Source organism: Poecilia reticulata, chromosome 22, assembly GCF_904066995.2.
Source record: "Poecilia reticulata chromosome 22, P_reticulata-male-v2, whole genome shotgun sequence".
In the NCBI taxonomy this organism is placed as follows: domain Eukaryota; kingdom Metazoa; phylum Chordata; class Actinopteri; order Cyprinodontiformes; family Poeciliidae; genus Poecilia; species Poecilia reticulata.
Genome location: NC_088851.1, coordinates 24,927,490 through 24,945,998, shown reverse-complemented (window position 1 = coordinate 24,945,998; position 18,509 = coordinate 24,927,490). Strand labels below are relative to the sequence as shown.

General features: G+C 38.1%; 2 protein-coding genes across 2 annotated transcripts in view; one reads left to right on the top strand and one right to left on the bottom strand.

The window, feature by feature from the left end:
- The first annotated feature begins 585 nt into the window (after positions 1 to 585).
- LOC103458814 (peptidase M20 domain-containing protein 2) lies at positions 586 to 7,627 on the top strand. The gene is made up of 7 exons (XM_008399884.3): positions 586 to 1,597; positions 3,209 to 3,357; positions 3,431 to 3,573; positions 4,440 to 4,594; positions 5,191 to 5,317; positions 5,456 to 5,563; positions 6,818 to 7,627. The coding sequence occupies exons 1-7, from the start codon at positions 1,223 to 1,225 to the stop codon at positions 6,988 to 6,990; spliced, it is 1,230 nt and encodes a 409-aa protein (XP_008398106.2). The 5' UTR covers positions 586 to 1,222; the 3' UTR covers positions 6,991 to 7,627.
- A 1,088-nt stretch (positions 7,628 to 8,715) lies between these two features.
- LOC103458816 (gamma-aminobutyric acid receptor subunit rho-1-like) overlaps positions 8,716 to 18,509 on the bottom strand; it is a 23,258-nt gene continuing 13,464 nt past the window's right edge. The window contains exons 6-10 of the mRNA XM_008399891.3: positions 17,989 to 18,071; positions 15,804 to 15,944; positions 14,317 to 14,469; positions 12,328 to 12,524; positions 8,716 to 10,774 (exon numbers count right to left, since the gene is read on the bottom strand). Coding sequence (XP_008398113.1) covers positions 10,472 to 10,774; positions 12,328 to 12,524; positions 14,317 to 14,469; positions 15,804 to 15,944; positions 17,989 to 18,071 — 877 coding nt within the window. The 3' untranslated portion in view covers positions 8,716 to 10,471. The remainder of the gene's footprint in view (positions 10,775 to 12,327; positions 12,525 to 14,316; positions 14,470 to 15,803; positions 15,945 to 17,988; positions 18,072 to 18,509) is intronic.

Below are 18,509 nucleotides of genomic sequence, written 5' to 3'. Positions count from 1 at the left end.
GAATTAAATTAGTTATTTGCATTTATTTGTGTATTTCTAAAAAACAAAAAGTCTTAAATAAAAAGTTTAAATTTTCATTTTTTTTTTTAATTGATCGATTCATTGTAAGGATATTTGATTTTTAATCAATAACTGAAGTAGTCCTTAATTGCATTTGTGAATAAATTACACCTCTGACACGAATTGAAACTTAAAATTATGTATTTTATTCCCCACAGCAGGAAGAACGTGACTCTGGCTCCCTCTAGCGACGACATGGACGCAAAACATGCCTTTAATTTGTAGGCCTATTTTGTTTAATAAACCAAAACAAAGTAATTGCAATTTAATAATAAAACATACTTGTTTTATAATCTAAATAAAATACGGAAGAGTCCCTTTTCGAGTAATTTAATCTGAATATAAATCCATCTGTTCTGTTTCTGGCTTCAGAACATTAATGAACAAACACAGATTATATGTTATTGATTGGCTGCTGTAAGCGTTTAGATATTATCGTTTTCTATTCTGTAATTATGTGAATAAGCTGCATTTCGTTTGAGAAGGATGTGATTCCGGCCAGTAGATGGCAGAGTTTACACGCATTGTTTTAAAAAGTAATCATATGTAGCCCTGAAAAGAAGCATTATTCTCCCGTTTGTCACCTATTATTACTTCATAAAAAAAATTACTGATCCACAATCTACAGCAAATATCTTAGTACACTGAAATGAGATAAAACTGATTAAAACTAACTTTTAAGCAAAAAATGTGAAACGTAAAATAAGCTCACGGCTTATGATTTCTTAATATTGATTTTAAAAAGTACTAGTTACATTGCCATATTATTTCACTTCTGGCATTGAATAAGGGTTTTTTTAATACGTTAAATATTCTGCCAATTGAATATTTAACATTAATATTAAGGCATTATTGACTTAAAACAAGATGCTGAACATTTATTTTATCTTATCTGAGGTGTAGAAAGAAATTTGCACTAGAAACTACAGACTACAAACACTTTAATTTAGTGTTTTTGCAGCTTTCCCAGGTAATTTACTACTATAATTTACTATTAATAAAATGTAGGTCAACCGGAACTACTTCCGGTCAGAGGCTCCGCCCACTTTGAGACGTTAATGAAGCTTTATTGATCAGAATGAACTTCTTGAGTGTTCCTCAGAGAAATGTGGGAATAAAATAAAACCCTGGTTCTGTTTGGACCTCCGGCGGTGCTGTGGGAATGGCGAACCGGCACCAGATGAAAGAAGCCCTCCAGCAGCGCATAGATTCATTGAAACAGCAGCTCCACACTCTGAGTCGGGACATCTGGACCCGACCGGAAGTCGCTGGCGAGGAGGTGAACGCTCACGACGCGCTGGTTCGGTTCTTCTCAGAGCAGGACCGGGCTTGGACGGTCCAAAGCCACTACGAGCTGCCGACCGCGTTCCGGGCCAGCTGGGGTTCGGTCGGGCCGAACGTGGGTTTCCTGTGCGAGTATGACGCGCTGCCGGAAATTGGGCACGCGTGCGGTCACAACCTAATAGCGGAAGTGGGAGCTGCGGCTGCTGTGGGGCTGAAAGCGGCGGTGGAGAACCAGCCGGAGCTCCCAGTGCAGGTAACGGTCCTTCACTGGGTCATTCTGGTCTCACTGGGAGGAAGAGCACAAGTTAAGACACTGCTAGTATAGATAAATACCCCCCTTGCCAAGCTAGCTAATTGGTAATAATTACACCAGACGTCTATGGAATATCAACAGTACCAAAAGTCAATAAGTCCTTTGTCACGTTTTAAATATACCTTCCTAAAGAAATGGTCCATGTCATTTTTCACCAAAAGCAATTCATTTATTTGGTTAAACACAATCAGAAATTTCTTTGTTTTTCTTTATTAGAACATTTCAGAAAGTTTTTTGATGAAAATTTACTCCTATTTTTTTCTTTCTACAATCTCCTTAATATGATGTTCACCATCTCAATGATCAATAAACTTTAATTTTGTAAAGGAAACTTACATTGGAACAGGAAGATCTATCTATCCATCTAGACCAGGGGTGGGCAACTCCAGGCCTCAAGGGTCTCTTGCAACTTTTAGATGTGTCTCAACTTCAACACACCTGAGTCAAATAATGAGGTCGTTAGCAGGACTCTGGAAAACCTGACTGCACTTAGGAGGTGACTCAGTTGTTGGATTCAAGTATGTTGGACCAGGGAGACATCTAAGAGTTGCAGGACACCCGCCCTCGAGGATCAGGATTGCCCACCCCTGATCTAGACAGACAGAGTTGTGGCACTTTTGTACTTCCATATAGGGAAAAAATTCTTAAACCATGAAGTACCTCTGACTTTCTTCTCTAAGCTTTTTTATATACAGTTCTTCTATGTCTCCTCCATTACATCATCTTGTTTGTGAAAACTTTATTTTGATCAAAAATATAAGTAATAAAATTTCTGTTTAATGGTTGATAAAGATGATAAAGATGCATACAGTCTCATAATGTTGACTTTATTTTAAAGGCTATGATTCCTGGAACAGGTTAGAATTTGTCTGAAACATGTTTATTACATTTGTTACACAAAATCGTTCCTAGATAATGAGATCTTAGTCGGCCCAGTTCTGGCTGTTTTCAGATGTTCTATAGTGTCTTGTCACTTTAAATTCAAATAATCTGCCACACCCCACAACTGTACATTTACAAACGCTCATGAAAATGGCTGTAAACAAATGCACAACTATACAACCACACATCTTTGAAAAGCAGAAGTGGAGTCTCCTGCACAACTAACAAGAATACAGCAAGTGATTTCTAGATGGTAGGTCAACAACAAAACACTTGTCTTTTCCAGCAGCCATTGTACAATGCATACAGCAGGAAAACCAGCTGACCAATTGAGCTGGAGCTCCCCTGGGGTTGCTAGGTAACACAGCAGCACCTGTTAATTTATGACGTTGTATTCTGGGAGTTTTTCAAGCAGCTAATTTTTCAAACACCAAAAATCTTTAACTTTTCTGCATAATTACTCCCCAAGAAACAGTTGGGTGGGTGTTTTTAAACACTTGGGCTTTTCTTAAAAGCAGTTGAGACCCAAGTAGAAGTACAAACATATGCAAAATGTAAATTTTGCCTAATAGATCCCATTTAGGCCAGTTGACTTATGTGGATCATGGATCATGACTGGCACATAGAAGCTGATATTTACGTCAGGTTACTAAACCCTTTTAATCCCAGATAACCGTTCTGGGAACACCCGCAGAGGAGGCGATTGGAGGAAAGATCGACCTGATCCGAGCCGGGGCTTTTGCTGATGTGGATCTCATCTTCATGGCTCATCCGGCTCAGCAGGATGCCTCCTTCCTTCCCACCGTCACAATCGCTGAGTGAGCTCTTTTCCTTTCTTCTTCCTTTTCTGCCTTAAAATAAAAACCTGAACTAACCAGGTTGATGTCACAGGGTGTCGGTGAAGTACCACGGGAAGGCGTCTCATGCGTCTGCGTATCCGTGGGAGGGGGTGAACGCTCTGGATGCTGCTGTGCTAGCTTATAGCAACCTCTCTGCGCTCAGACAGCAGCTGAAGCCTGAGTGGAAACTTCATGGTGAGGGAAGAAATGTTAACGGCTTATTTATTCCTGCTATGGAGAGAAAAACGTGGGTGCTCATTTTTCAAAGCCATATTTTTACCATGTTATCCATTCATTTATAAATTAGTGAAATCCAAAAAAACACTAGCTGCATTTTTATTAAGAAATGCTCGCAAAATGTTGTTGATATTCTGCTAATGTTAAAAAACACAATTTTGCAACTGCAATGTTTCCATTAAATAAGAATTACAAAACCACACATGAATATGTTTGTATTAAAAAACATGATGTGCCATCATCCTCCTCCCACTTCCTGTCATCTTCTTTGTCATTTCCACCAGTAGCAACATCCTGCTGTTGGTCATGTGGCTTTGTAATGCAAAAAAAGTGTTTCAAATGCAGTTTTGCGAATTATGTAAATTTTTGTTTGTTTTTTTAGCCACATTAAATTGGTTTATTTTGCAAAATTGAATCATTATTGTCGCATCATATGAGTCGCATGATTAACAAGATGTTTTTTGGAAAAACATGAGTGTTTTTCCGAAATTGGCTTGTTTGTATTAAGTGTTTATTTTTGTGATTCCAATTTCCTTGTTGATAAAACAGTAGCTGCATTTCCATTGAGCAAATTGGAATTACGAAAATAAATCTGCTTAATGGAAAAAGAAAAAAAATTTTTTTAATTGGTATGTTTTCGTTAAATTTAATTTTGTAATTCCTAGCTGCATAATTATATGATCAATGGAAACGTCACTAGTTTAAAACAGCATTTAATTATGTGCACCAAGTGTAAACCTAGTTACTGCATATAAAAAGAAAATGGACGCCTTCTTTTCTATCCTCCGTTTTTCTTTATGTCTTTTTGTTTTCTTTCCTAACAGGCATCATCAAACACGGAGGGGTGAAGCCCAACATCATCCCTGCCTTCTCGGAGTTGGAGTTTTATCTGCGAACCCCGCGGCTCGGTGATCTTTGGGAGCTGAAGGCCAAAGCCGAGGCGTGCTTCAGAGCTGCGGCTCTGGCCACAGGCTGCCAGGTGAGCTGCTGCTCATGACTCACCTGTCGTCTAGCATCATCTTTTTTATCTCATTGCTGTAATTATGCCCCAGAATGTTTGTCGCTGTTGCATAACTGCTGCCTTTGAGCTATAAGTCTCCTCAGTCTGCAGCTGATCTAAACAGGCTCTAGTTTCAGGAAACGCACAAACAGAACAGCTTGAATATGATCTTAACCTACACGAGAGCCTGGACATTTTTTTAATTACATTTTTAATAACTTTGGCTGTGCTAAAGGGGAAGAATAATGCCAAAGTTCACATTATTCATGTTTTTACATTTCCATTTGGGTCTCAACTGCTTCTCAAAACAACCTAAGTGCGTAAAAAGAAACACTCAGATGTTTTTGTGGCAATAAGTTAATGTTTTTTGGTGTCTGGAAAATGATCCGTTTCAAAAACCTACTTAAAATTGACTTTTCTGAGCTTTACATGCTTTACTCGTGAAATTGGAACCATATGGTAACACAACAATCAAACAATGAGGATTATTCTTGTCATTCTTAAAGTAAACTTGCCAATTCTTAATAGATCTTAAATTTTAAACACACTGTGACTGCTCCTTTTGGTCCCTGTAGGTGGAGATAATCTACCCGGCCCATACTTACTCCAACATTCTGCCTAATGAAACTCTGGCAACCCTGTATAAAAGCAACGGAGAAGCTTTGGGCATGGCGTTTCCTGAGCATCCAGCCAGCTTCTCTGGTTGGTAAATATTTAATCTTTATAAAAACATTCTCCTCTCTGTCTGTTTTGCAGTGCTAACATTTAGCAGCAGGTCTTGTTTACAGGATTGTTTCGACACAGAGTCATTATCGCAATGAATTTCTAACTATCCGGCAGGTTCCACAGACTTTGGCAACGTTTCATTCATAGTGCCTGGGATCCACCCGTTCTTCCACATCGGCACCGACGCGTTAAACCACACAGAGAAATACGCCGAAGCAGCAGGTACAGCAAAGTTATTATGTTATTATAGTTAGCTAAAACTAGCAAAAATATTTCTAACTGAGGTAAATAAAAACTATAACTAATGGAGAAAAATACAACTGGAAGTAGAATGAATGTTTATAAAACTAAACTAAGCTAAAACAGACTAAAATTAAAGATATAATATCTTTGTTTTCTCGTTTATGAATCTATTTTTACATAGTTCCCACAAGTTTGAACCAGAAGTGATGGGCACCATCTTGGTAGGCAAAATATAGATGAACCGTGGCTTCCAAACCAACAAAAATAAATTATATTGACACTTTTCAACGATATGGAAAAGAAATGCATATCAACAAAATGGCTGCTATCGTGATCGAAACATGTCAGACAATATGAACAAGCTTCCTCCGATCTCATACTGTGATATTGTTACCTACCTACTGAGCACGAAGTTTAATCCATGGACGCTTGAAATCAATGTTTAAACGGATTTGTAAAGGACGTACGAACTCTTCAGGTGAATAACAAAATCAGAGTAAGGACATGTAGCAAGTTACATGTGTGCTACATGTTCAAAAGCTACACTAGCTAAGCTAACTTTGCTAGTTAACACTGCTAGGCAGTAAGTACTGCAGTATATATCACTGATATTTATCTTAGTATTACACAGAGGTGGATAGAGTACTTAAAAATTGTAATAATAAGTTATAACAAGTTAAACATGAACAAGGTGAGAGTTAGCTCTAAAGCTTGTGGCTTGTTTATTGTAGTCATAGTAAATCCATAGCAACTGCCTACCAAGATGGCCGACAGTTACAAAGATCACTGAAGTGTAACATCACATGAGAAATGTGTGTTAGCCTTTCGAACTGATGTTAAATTTACCCACACCCAACACAAGCAGTTTACATCGGCTGTCGGCAAATTACGGCGCTCCATACGGCACCTACGTTAGTCCACAAAATGGCCACCGCAAAGTTTAAGAGAAAAAAAAACACTCAGTTGTTCAGCAAAAATGTAATCTATTTTTGAAAAAAGATTAAAAAAACTAGAACTACTACTGTAGCTAATAAAAACTAAACAATATTTAATAATACTAGTGTGTTTTGCTAGTTAGTAAAAACTAGCAAAACACACGAAAACTAACTGAATTAGACAAACAAAAAGTCATAACCAAATAAAACTATTGGTTTCTGGCTATAAAGATGAGGATCCCTTCCATGCCACGTGGTGATTTCTATTTTTAGCGTTTTCTTTTCCTTCTTGCGCCAGGAGCCGAGGAGGCCCAGTTGTACGCCCTGCGGGCGGCCAAGGCTCTGGCGATGACAGCTGTGGATGTGCTGTGCTGCCCGGATCTGCTGCAGCGCGTCAGGGACGACTTCAGGCTGGCCAAACTGAGGGAGGAGACGCGACCAGAGGGCAGAAACAACAACAACTCGCATTGAGACACACAAACTCCCCGAACTCCGCTGGACGGTTTCACTGCTAAAACAAGAAATTAATGGCACTTTGAAACAAATTTCAATGTATTTTACATGATAAACTAACACAAGTGGGGTAAAAACAGGAAGCATAAAGAAAATAAATTATGATTATTGATTCCTTTTCTTTTACAAATAAAAAAGGAAAAGTGTGGTGTGCAGTTTACTAAAACTCAGTAGCGCTGCAAAACCACAAAATCTTACCAAGTATTTCTAGTTCTTGCACAAATATCTTAGTCCAGTTGAAATAAGACAAAACTAACTTGCAAGTAACTTTTCATCAATATAAGAGCTTTAAATCAATATCAAAGCCAATAAGTCTTTGATATTGATTTAAAAAGTTAACTTGTAAAGACATTTTTCCCTGGTGAAAGTAAAATAATCTGCCTGTGAAACTTGTACTTTGCTACTGATCCAGCTCCTATTGTGCTGTAAAGTTAAAGGACTTTTGTTTTATTTCAAGTGTGATGAGATATTTACACTAGATATCAGACAGAAAACACTTGGGATTTGTGTTTTTCGCTGTAAAACATCTGTTTACACAGTGAATCTTTGCGGATGTTAAATGTTACAGTAGAGATTATAAACCAACTTGGTAAGATTTTGCCGTTGTTCCGTCTTTGTCTCTTTTGCAGCAGAGTATCCCAGTTTTTAAACTCTCTCTTCTTCAGCAGCTTTTATGTGATAAAGAGTCGGATATTTCCCCTGAGGCTGCTTGGAGATGAAATGCAGAGTCAAAGGAAACCGCTCAAAGCTGAATCTCTTTCACAGGTGAGCAGGAACTCCCGATGTGTCCTCAAATGAATGTTAATGCTGCAATGTGCCTCCCTAACAGCAGGGGGTGCTTCACTTTGAACTTTTTCTTTTTATTTGGTGTTGGATCAAACTGGGGTTTATGCAGTTTACATGCAGACATCCTGTCATTTAGATCTTAGTGATGTTTTCACGACTGACGGCTAAAGTGGCAGAATACTGGGAATTTAGGCAAGTAAAAGCAGCATCAGTTCAAAGGCATAAATTGGGGGCACAAGTTCTAGTTTCAGTTGGACATTTTTTAAATCCACAGAGCCAAAATTTCAACTTCGAAGAAATGACAAGCATTTTATAGCTCCAAAAACAAACTCCTGGTTTGATATTTCATCACTTTTTTGTTCAGAATTGGTGGATTTCATGGCACAAACTCAAATTTTAATCTATTTTCAATAGAACTGAATTGCAGAAACTTAAATGTTGGCCTGCTTTGTATATTAGAAAACTACTTGCATGTATAATTTGGATTATTACTGTTGGAGCATCCAGCTGCACCAAAATCCTAACAATTCAAACCCAAACTGTCACTTCTGATGAGCCCAAATTGATAGAGTTGTTCCAGAAAATACAAAGAACTTTGATTTAGATGTCAAACATGGTGGTGGCAGCATCATTCTGATCATTCAAGTGCTAAATCACTCAAATTAGGTCCAAAACCTGCTTTAACTTTCTCTAGATGTGTAATTAAAAAAATATATATCTTAATGTTTGATGCAAAATCATTCAAACCCAGAAAAACAAAAGTTTGAATAAATAAGTATGAGCTCAAAATTAAAGTTATTCCAGTTTTGTAAATGTTTTGCTTCAGTTTTCACTCTTAATTTTTTTCTAATTTCTTTCTTTTATTAAGGTTAAAAATAATAATCACAGCCATGCATGTCAAAGCTCTTCGTCATTCTTATATTGCATGCAAGAGGGAATTTACATTAGCTGTGATAAATTCAGCACAAACTATTTTCACATTTTTAAGAAAATAAAACGGTTCTCTTCAATCTTTAATTTACCTCAATCAAAGTACGTTTGGTCATTTTACAAATTAAATATCTACAGAAGATGATTAAGGTGAGTAAAAAAAAAAGGATTCTGAATTTTTTTCTGACTTCTAAGATTTCAGAATTTTTCTCAAAATTCAGATTTTTTTCTAAGAATTCTGTTTCCTCAGAATTCACTTTTTCACTTTTTTTCTTATATTTTTTTTTTCCTTCAGAAATCTGACTTTTAATATTCTGAAATCAGAATTCTGAGAAAAAAAAATCAGAATTACTTTTTTCCAGTGGCCCTAATCTTCTTCCGTAGATATCTCTATTCCATTTCACCAAAACTTTATGATAAAAGATAAAACTATCAACTAACAGGTCACAGTGAACCTCAAAGCCTCACGACAGCAACAACATAGGAGATCAGCTTCAGTATAAAAAAAATAAATGAACATGAAATACAGACGTTTTAAAAAAATACTAAAACAGGTGTTTGGGATTTACTTCCTATATATTCAGATATTTTAAAACCCTTTTCCTAAACAAATTGGCAATAAAACAGTTGCACTGATCAAAAGTTTATGTAACATAAAATGAGTCATGATGCAGAAAATCTGGAAATCTACCAAGAGAACTGAATACGAAAACTTTGACTTATTGGAACAAAATTTGTTTGGAAAAACTCAGAAATTTTAAGACTAATTTCAGAATTTTTTCAGAAAAACAAAAAATGTTTACATTTTGAGATTTCCAACATTTTCTACAAAAACGTAGAAATTTCTACATTTCAGAAGTCAACAGTTTTTGACTTTTCAAACTAGCAAAGTTTCTAAAAGTCAAATATTTCTAACAAGTTCCTTCAAAGCTCAGAAATTTCCTTGTTTGTAGAAAATTTCTGAGATTAATCTCAAAATTTCTGAGTTTTTCGATGAAAATGTACGCCTGGCCTCCTTATCTACAATGGCCCTAATGCGATGTCGTAAAATATAAATATTCTATTAGATATCAAAATCTCCATATCGCCAGTAGAAATATTTTAACATGTAGCATCATGACAAACTTCACATGACTGTGAATTTAAGTAAAAACTGAAGTTTTTATGAAGTCAGAATTAGAGGTATTAGCAGATAAATTCCCTTAAGCCTTGGAAACATGAGTTCATTTAAAGTTTTTTCCCACGTTAATGTTAAATGAGTCGATTCTCCCCCAGCAGACCTGAAAACAGAGCGTCACTTTGCTCCTGAGGTTCTCCACGTCTTTGTTGATTGTCATGCCCAGTTTTTCTGCAGAGCGGAATTTTTTTTTTAAAATGGCGGTTTTTCACTTTTTTCACAAAGTCCAACGTTGTCATCGACACCAGACACGCAAAAGCACACGGATTTTGACGGAGCGATGAAACGGCGTTCTCAACAGTTTTAAGTGGCTGGGGCAAGAAGGCAAAAGTTTTCCATCTGTTGTTGATCCCCAGTTTATCCCCTGACGGAGCATCGGTTTAGCTTCTGCGCTAGCCAGCCGGCTAAATGGCCTGCCAACTAGCTAGCCATCCGGCTGGCTAACTAGCCTGCTGGCTATTTGGCCGGCTAACTAGCTCGTCGGCTATCTAGCCGGCTAACTAGCCCGTCGGCTATCCAATCGCGTTCTATTTAAAGCATCCCAGTTTACGAGTATATGGACCAGTAAATGATGTTGAAGAGGACGTACGCGCCGGGGAAGACGACCCGGGAGTATTTGTCTATGGCGTGGGTGTCTATCCAGATGTTGACGTAGCTTCGGGAGGCCTTCACCTGACCCGTGATCTGAGGGTCGTTCAGCGCCACCTGGGCCAGGATTCGCTCCTGGCGCCCGCCGTTCTCAGGTATCCCATAATTCCCCGTGGTGTTGACATCCATGGAGCCGTAGCCAGTGATCTGTGGGTCGATCATCATCTCGTCGGGGTTGCCGATGCCACATGTGCACGGCAGCTAAACATAAAAGGTAAAAGGTGCATAAATCACATTTATTTAAAGGTGATCAACTCTTTAGTCATTTCATAAATGTTTTGTTCAAAATTATTCTTAAATAATGAGGTTTTAGTCTGGTCTGTTCTGAAGTTATGAGTATGACGGTATTAGGACCACGCTAAGAAAATAAAAATTATAAAATTACGAGAATAAAGTCATATTTTAATGAAAATAATCATAGTTATTAAGACTTTATTCTCGTAATATTACAACTTTATTCTTGTAGTATTTCAACTTTATTGTCATATGACTACTCTTAATTTAATTTCTTTATAAAAAATTAGCATAACCCTAATGCTCAACCAGCTGACTAAACCTGCTGGAACTCTGCTCGGGTTGCTAGGTAACGGTTGGAACTTTTTCTGGGGTTGCTAGGTAACAGATAGAACTCTGCTGGGGTTGCTAGGTGACAGGCTGGGCCTCACTGGGGTCACTCGGTGAGGGGCAGTGCCTGCTGATTTGTGGCATTACATTCCGTAGTTTAATTTTACAGATACCAAAAAGCTGAGTTTTTTTTTTTTATCACTTCAGATGTTTTTAGAAGCAGTAGAAACCCAAATGGAAGAACAAAAAGTGACTTTTGCATAATGTGTTCCTTATTGTCAAAGGTAATAAATAAAGTGTGCTAATTTCTGTATCACACTAAGGGCATTGAAATGAGTTCGCTGTGGAAGATTTATTGAAGATGTTTTTGCTGCAAATGTTCCTCGAGGTATGTGGGCAGTTTGGCTCCATATGCCACAACATTTGGCACATGAAGAATAGCAGCTCTGCATTCCCAGAAATAATTTACCGTAGCCCTCTGAGGAGCTTAAAGAGAGACGATTCAGAAAATATTTATCTGTTTATTGGCAACGAACATGAATCATTAATGCTCGTTTCTGCCAGTTTGGAAATATTTTCCCCACAAATCAGGTCAGTCTCGACTGATGCGTCAATGAACTCGATTTAAATGTCTGAGTTTTCTGTGTTTAAACGGGTTTTCTTTCATCACAGTAACAAAACTTAAATATGTTCTGTGTTTGACCAAAATGTGCTTTTTAACTGCAGCTGCACAGATTGATGTCGACAAATCTCATAAATTATGCGCAGGCAAATATTTCAAGTATATGAAAACCTTATTTTTTAATCACATTCCTTTATACATTTGGAAAATATCCCAGATCTTTGTAGTAAAATTAACTGAGTAAAAAACTCCAGGCTAACTAGAAAACGAAAGCTAACTACAATGTGGAACAACATTTTAGTTTATCTTTTGAACTTTTATCTCTGAAATCTCCAACTATGGTACCTTAATGCTGTGACTTTGGGTGAAATGTCAAACCCAGCTCCAATTTCCAACTTTGCTTTTTTGTGTTTTTTTTTATGTTCACTTACAAAACCAACATTAAATATTTAAAAACTCTCTAGTTTGAAAAATGTTGCCATCAGATCAAAATCATCTTATTTATATTTCACAGCAGGCAGGAAACATGGAGAAAAATCCAACAAACGAGCAAACAGAAATAACTTACTCTCTCCCTCAGCTTCCTCTCTTTCCTCTCCTGCACAGTTGAGAGGTAGTTCACAGCCGCATACTCGATCACCGAGAGGAAGACGAAGACGAAGCTGACCCAGAGGTAAATGTCCACGGCCTTAATGTAGGACACGCGAGGCATGGAGGCGTTGACCCCGGTGATGATGGTGGACATGGTCAGCACTGTGGTGATACCTGGAGAGAAGACGGTTACAAACTTTATCAGGACATCAAATATGTCGGTCAATGTTTAATTTATTATGGTTCATTTACCAACAGGTGGGTTTTTATCTTTTAGGCAGACCTGTGAAGACACTGTTGCAGCAATCAGTGCGATGAAAGATAAACGCATGGACGAGTTTCTCTAGATCTTGTTTCAATATACGTCCTTTAGTCCTGGAAATGTTTTTCAGGCGATGGAAGGCTGATTTTGTAACTGCCTTTATGTGACTCTGAAGGCTCAGGTCAGAGTCCATCACTACACCCAGATTTCATCCTGATCTCTAGTTTCCAGCTTTAATAGCTGAAGCTTTGTGCTTTGACTAGATCGTTCCTCTTTAGGTCCAAAGACAATCTTTTCTGTTTCTGTTCAGCTGGACAAAGTTTTGGCACCCTGTTTTTTTCCCAACCATCTGTTTAGTACATCCTGTTTGTAACCTGAGCAAACGAGAGCATTTAGATTTTGAATAGGAGGACTGTTGCTGATATTATCCTAAAAGTTAGTTTAATATTTAATTAGATTATATTTTAAAATGATGGAAAAGGCGAATTACTTGAGGTCTAACACGGTTTTTGATGGAGGAATAGCTCAGATTCTTTGAGTTAGACGTTTTTATGTGGTTGTTTTCTTCAGCTCTGGCTCTCAGAAGGATCTCATCAGTCTCTTATACAAAAACCCCTGAAGGATCTAACCTTCCTGAAGACGAAAAACCTTTTTCTTTAGCTGCATTTCTTTTCTCCTGTTTATTTATTTCATGTTGCAGCATTCAAGACCTCAAGAAACAGGATTTTTATCAGATTTTTCTCACTTTATAATCCTGTACAAGGTGCAACATTACAATGTTTTAGGATTTGTAATGTTTAAATCAGGGACGAGGCAGTCATTTTCTCTGTTTAAAGTATAAACTTATTTCGGATTCATTAGCATGCCATATTGAAACAGTAGGTACAGAGTTCATGTTGAGTCTGATCAGACAAATGAAGACTAATCAGGTCAGAAGGGGTGGTGAACCCCCACTCTGCTCAGTTCTGCCTATAATGAGCTGTTTTAGGGCCTCTTGTGACCAAATATGCTGCTCAACTTTTACACTCGAACGTGAAAATGGCTGCAAACAGATGCGCAATTATACATCTGTACATCTTTGAAAAGCAGAAGTGGAGCCTCCTGCACAAACAAGAAGATAGCAAGTAGTTTCTGGACGGTAAGTCAACAACAAAACACTTGTCTTTTCCAGCAGCCATTGTACAGTGCATTCGGTGATAAAACCAGCTGACCAAACGTGTTGGAACTTCACTTGGGTTGCTAGGTAACGGGCTGGGCTCAACTGGGTTTGCTAGGTAACGGTACAGAGTGACTTGGCTAGACCAGACTTTTGTTCTCCAATTTTTGGTAGAAAACGGGAAAAAAAAGAAAATATGATAAATCATGAAAATTGAATTAAGTGATTTATTGCGTAATGCGACATGCCTAGACTCAACAATCGGGACATTTTTGAAACAGCTCATTTTCCAGACACCAAAAAACATTAGCCTGATGCTAAAAACCGTCTGGATATTTTTTTTTAACCAGTTTGAAGTGGTAGAAACCCAAATGAAAGTATAAAAATGCCAATTATGCATAATAGAAAATGTACTAATATCAAGAGATATCCATTTAATTAATTTAGTGTATGTAATCTTTGCAGCGTTGGCAATAAACCCTCAAATTATGTACCTAAATTATTGAGAAAGCTTTAAGAGAGGCTATTTTTTAGTAAAATATATCTACCTAGTGGCACCCTGGCAGGCACGGCCCTGCGATCGATCCAGAAGGAAACCCAGGACAACATGACCATGAGGGTGGCGGGGAAGTACGTCTGCAGCAGGAAAAAGAAGATGTGGCGCCGCAGGGTGAAGTGGATGTACAAGCGGTTGTACCAGCCTGCAGCACAAAAAGAGAGACAGCGCCAGTTATTCCCACATTGTCAGGCAGCTGATGAGCCGTGTCAACGCTTCAGGAATTGTCCCTGCAACTTTGGCAGAGAAGGATGCTACACAAAATCCTTTTCATGCGCTGAGTCGCTGGAAAGTGACATGTGGCTGTGTGAACAGTGCAAAGCTTTCTGTGGGTTTCCTGCAGAGCACAGCAGGTTCACAACAGCCTGTCTGCTTCAGTTCGCTGCCAGGATTATGGATTCTTCACTGCAAAAACACTAAATCTTACCAACTGTTTTCTAGTGCAGATATCTTGCTGCACTTAAAGTAAGACGGAACTATCTTTCAGCAAGTTATAGAAGCTTGTTTTAAGTCAGGGGTCCCCAAACTTTTTCCTGTGAGGGCCACATAACTTTTCCCTTCTCTGGTGGGGGGCCGGAGAAGGGAAAAGTGTTACACGTTTATCACCTGGGCTGCCGGAAATTGTTGAGGGGGCGGGGGTGAGGGCGCGTTTCTCGATTGATTTTTACCCAGAAAGCACATGGGCAAAAACCGTTAGTGAAACGGTCACTGGGACTGACTAGTATATATTCCATTGAGGGAAAGTAACTTTAACATATGAATTCCTCCTATGTTAACATAAAGGCTAGTACAAGCTGCTACTTACAGGCATTGCTTCGAAGAATTCGACCTGTAATGCGGCGTGTTCATCTGCTCTACCGCTAGCAAACAACCGTACTGATTAAATAACATAAAAGTCAAGCAGTTCCCTAAAAGTCCCCACAGATGGCAAACAAAACACCCACAGTTTACAGGACACACTTCCTGCTAAAGAGCCCTCTGGTGGTTGAAGAAAAATCCACATATAAACCGGAAAATACAATATATGAAAAAAAAATCTGAATGCTCTCTGTCATTGTTCAGGGGGCCGGACCAAATGTGGAGGCGGGCCGGATCCGGCCCGCGGGCCGTAGTTTGGGAACCCCTGTTTTAAGTAAATAATTCCTTAATATTGATGAAAAAGTTCTTGCTTCCTTTTACTGATAACGTAGGAAAAATGTCCTGAAATAATCGAGAATGGAACAAATACCTTTTCATTAATATTAAGGAATTATTGACTTAAAACAAGCTAATATTTCTTGCTGAAAAGGTATTTTTATGTTAATTTTATCCTATTTCAAGTGTACTAAGACATTTGTAGTAGAAATTAGACTAAAACTACTTGATACTGTGTTGTTCTGTTTCTGCTCTGCAGACGGCGGGTTCCTGTATAAAGTGCCTGATCCGTTTTGTTCGAAGTGACATGAGGAATGAAGTTTTAATCCAGGTGTGTGGATCTACCTGTGCTGCTGTAAAACGCCAGCTTTGTGGTGGTGTGAAACTTTTGGATCAGGAACTGGGACAGAGATATTCTGTCGTCCGTGTTCAGAGATTCGTTTCCTTTCTTCCAGTACAGCATCAGGTCGTCGTCTGTGTACGCATCTGTTTGGGAAACATGTAGAAAATTTAAAACATTTTTAGTTGCCAAACAATTTTAACCCATTTGAATAATAAACTGAACTTGGATCCAGGGCTAGCTAAGCTCGGTTAGTGGCGTTTAACGTTTATTAATTTCCCTTTTGGATCAATAAAGTACTTTTGAATTTGAATGAATGCCCTAACTCTTTGGTTACCTAGCAACAACCTCTTGAGGAACTTGTTACCTAGCAACAACTTGCGCAGCAACAGTTTACAATTTTGCCGCTGTGCCTCAGAACTGCTTAAAAATAAAAAGCTGCAGAGGGAAAACAGGAACTTAAATATTTAAAACAAAAAACTAGTCAATAACTATCAATATCGACTGATATGAAACGCCTATTTCTTCAGTCATGATACATTTTGCAACCATATTGTCCATCCCTACATCATATATTTAAAAATACTAGCAGTCTTCAGAAATTAAGAAAATACTTATAGTAAGAGATAGTAAATATAGCAACAAGGTTTGTTTATATTTGAAGAAACCTCAAAGTAAAATCTAGATGCGTTTCAGTTGTTGGTGTGAAACTGTGGAATAAATCAAATGTGCTTTTTTGTTATTTGCTTGTAAAATAGTGTTTTAATTTGTTTCCTTTTTTTGCAATGCAAATGTACATAAACAAAGCTAATCTGAATCTGGATGAAAAAGTGAACTACCCAGCACCATCAACAGGCATCACGGACTCTACCTGCCATGTGATGGCTACGTGCTGCTCTTTATTCACCGTGAAGTTTGAAAACATGAGACGGACTTAAAAGTAAAGCGGCAGAAACTCCTAAAACTTTAATGGCGCAGCAGATCTGGGGTTTCAGGGAATATCTGGTATGCAAAGCGGCGGACATGTCAGTCTCAGCGGGGGGCAAGAAGAAAGCTCCTGAAGAGTGATGATATTAAAATTTACTGTCAGGCGTCATGATCTGTGGAAAAGAAATCGGCAGGAATACTCTGGAGTCGGCCGGAAATCTTTAATGTTTCTGATGGGGGGAAAATTTTTACTGCAAATATGTAACCAGAGTTAAAGTGTCAGTTTATCTGACTTTATCTCAGATTGGAGTTTTTATCCTGTGCTCCAGGTGCTGTATTTCTATTTGCATTAATTTTTTATAAAGAGAAACTGCAACATTCACTGTTTGTACGTTTTTGTACTTCCACTTCAGTTCGTACTGCTTCTAAAAACAGACAGTGTGCTTTAAAAAAAACTGCTTTTTGGTGGTAAATAGTTTTTTTGCTATCTGGAATATGAACCATTTCAAAAATCTATGGAATGTAACTTGACAAATCAGCAGGCACTGTGCCATGACCTAGTGACCCCAGCAAGGCCCAGCCCGTTGCCTGGCAACCCCAGCAGAACTCCGCCCGTCACCTAGCAACCCAATCTGATTTCCAGAACATTTCATCAGACAGACTGTTTTATTAGCTGTTTGCAAGTATTTCTTGTCCAGTTTTTAGTGGAAATCTCTTAGTACATTTAAAATAAGACAAAACTAACTTATAAGTAACTTTTCAGTGAGATTTATTAGCTTGTTTTAAGTCAATAATTCCTTAATATTGATGAAAAACTAGTTCCACTGGCAGATTATTTCACTTATAACAAGGGAAAAATGTGTAGCTGTATCTGAAATAATCTCTTAGAGTAACTAGTACTTTTTAAGATCAATATCAAAGACTTATTGACTTAAACAAACTCCTATATCGGTGTAAAGCTACTTGTGAAAGTGACTTTGGGTTTTGTACTAAGACATATGCACTAGAAACTTAAAATATGTGGTAAGATTTTATGTTTTTGCAGTTTAACTTTAAGTTCTGAGGGAGAAAGTATCTTGAGAATGAATGCTGTTTTAGTTTTTGGTGTTTCCAAACAAAACGGTTGAAAATAGATCACAGTAATCATTGGCTCCAAAATAAAGCAGCTTATTTCATCTCACGTCTTATCTTCAACCCCAGCTGTAAAACAAAAGACCCGGGTCTGACGTGTTGAACTTTGCCCCTGGAAATCATTTCACTCACAGCTCTCAATCTCCAGTGAGCAGGTCTGTGTGTCCAGGGGGAAGCGGCTCAGGTCCATGTTGCACATGGCAGTGACTGTGACCCTGCAGAAAAGACGAAGCAGATCCACCTTAAACCAAGACAACAATCTGAATATCAGATGAGAATCACTCAACCTGGAGCTGCTCTGTTTTATAACAAGGAAACTAATTAGTGTCTCCTATTGCTGTGTTAAAAATGTCCTATTACCCTTTAAAATGTAATCAGTATTAATTATCTGCAGGTGTTAAAGGGTTGAGTCGTTTCACCATCATGACTCACTGACTTACAAAAGCCTCCTTGATTTATCTCCACTGTGAAACTGAGATATCCTTCATATTCAATCAAGGCTTGCAGCTCCACAAAAGTTTCTCAGCCTCCATTTCACCTGCAGTGCTGGCAGAGGAACGTCCTATTCAAAGCACCTTTCACACTTCCAGCAGTGCTTCAAAAGCTTTAAAATGCATTTCTGGGTTTTTCTAGAGCAGCATAACCCAATTAAA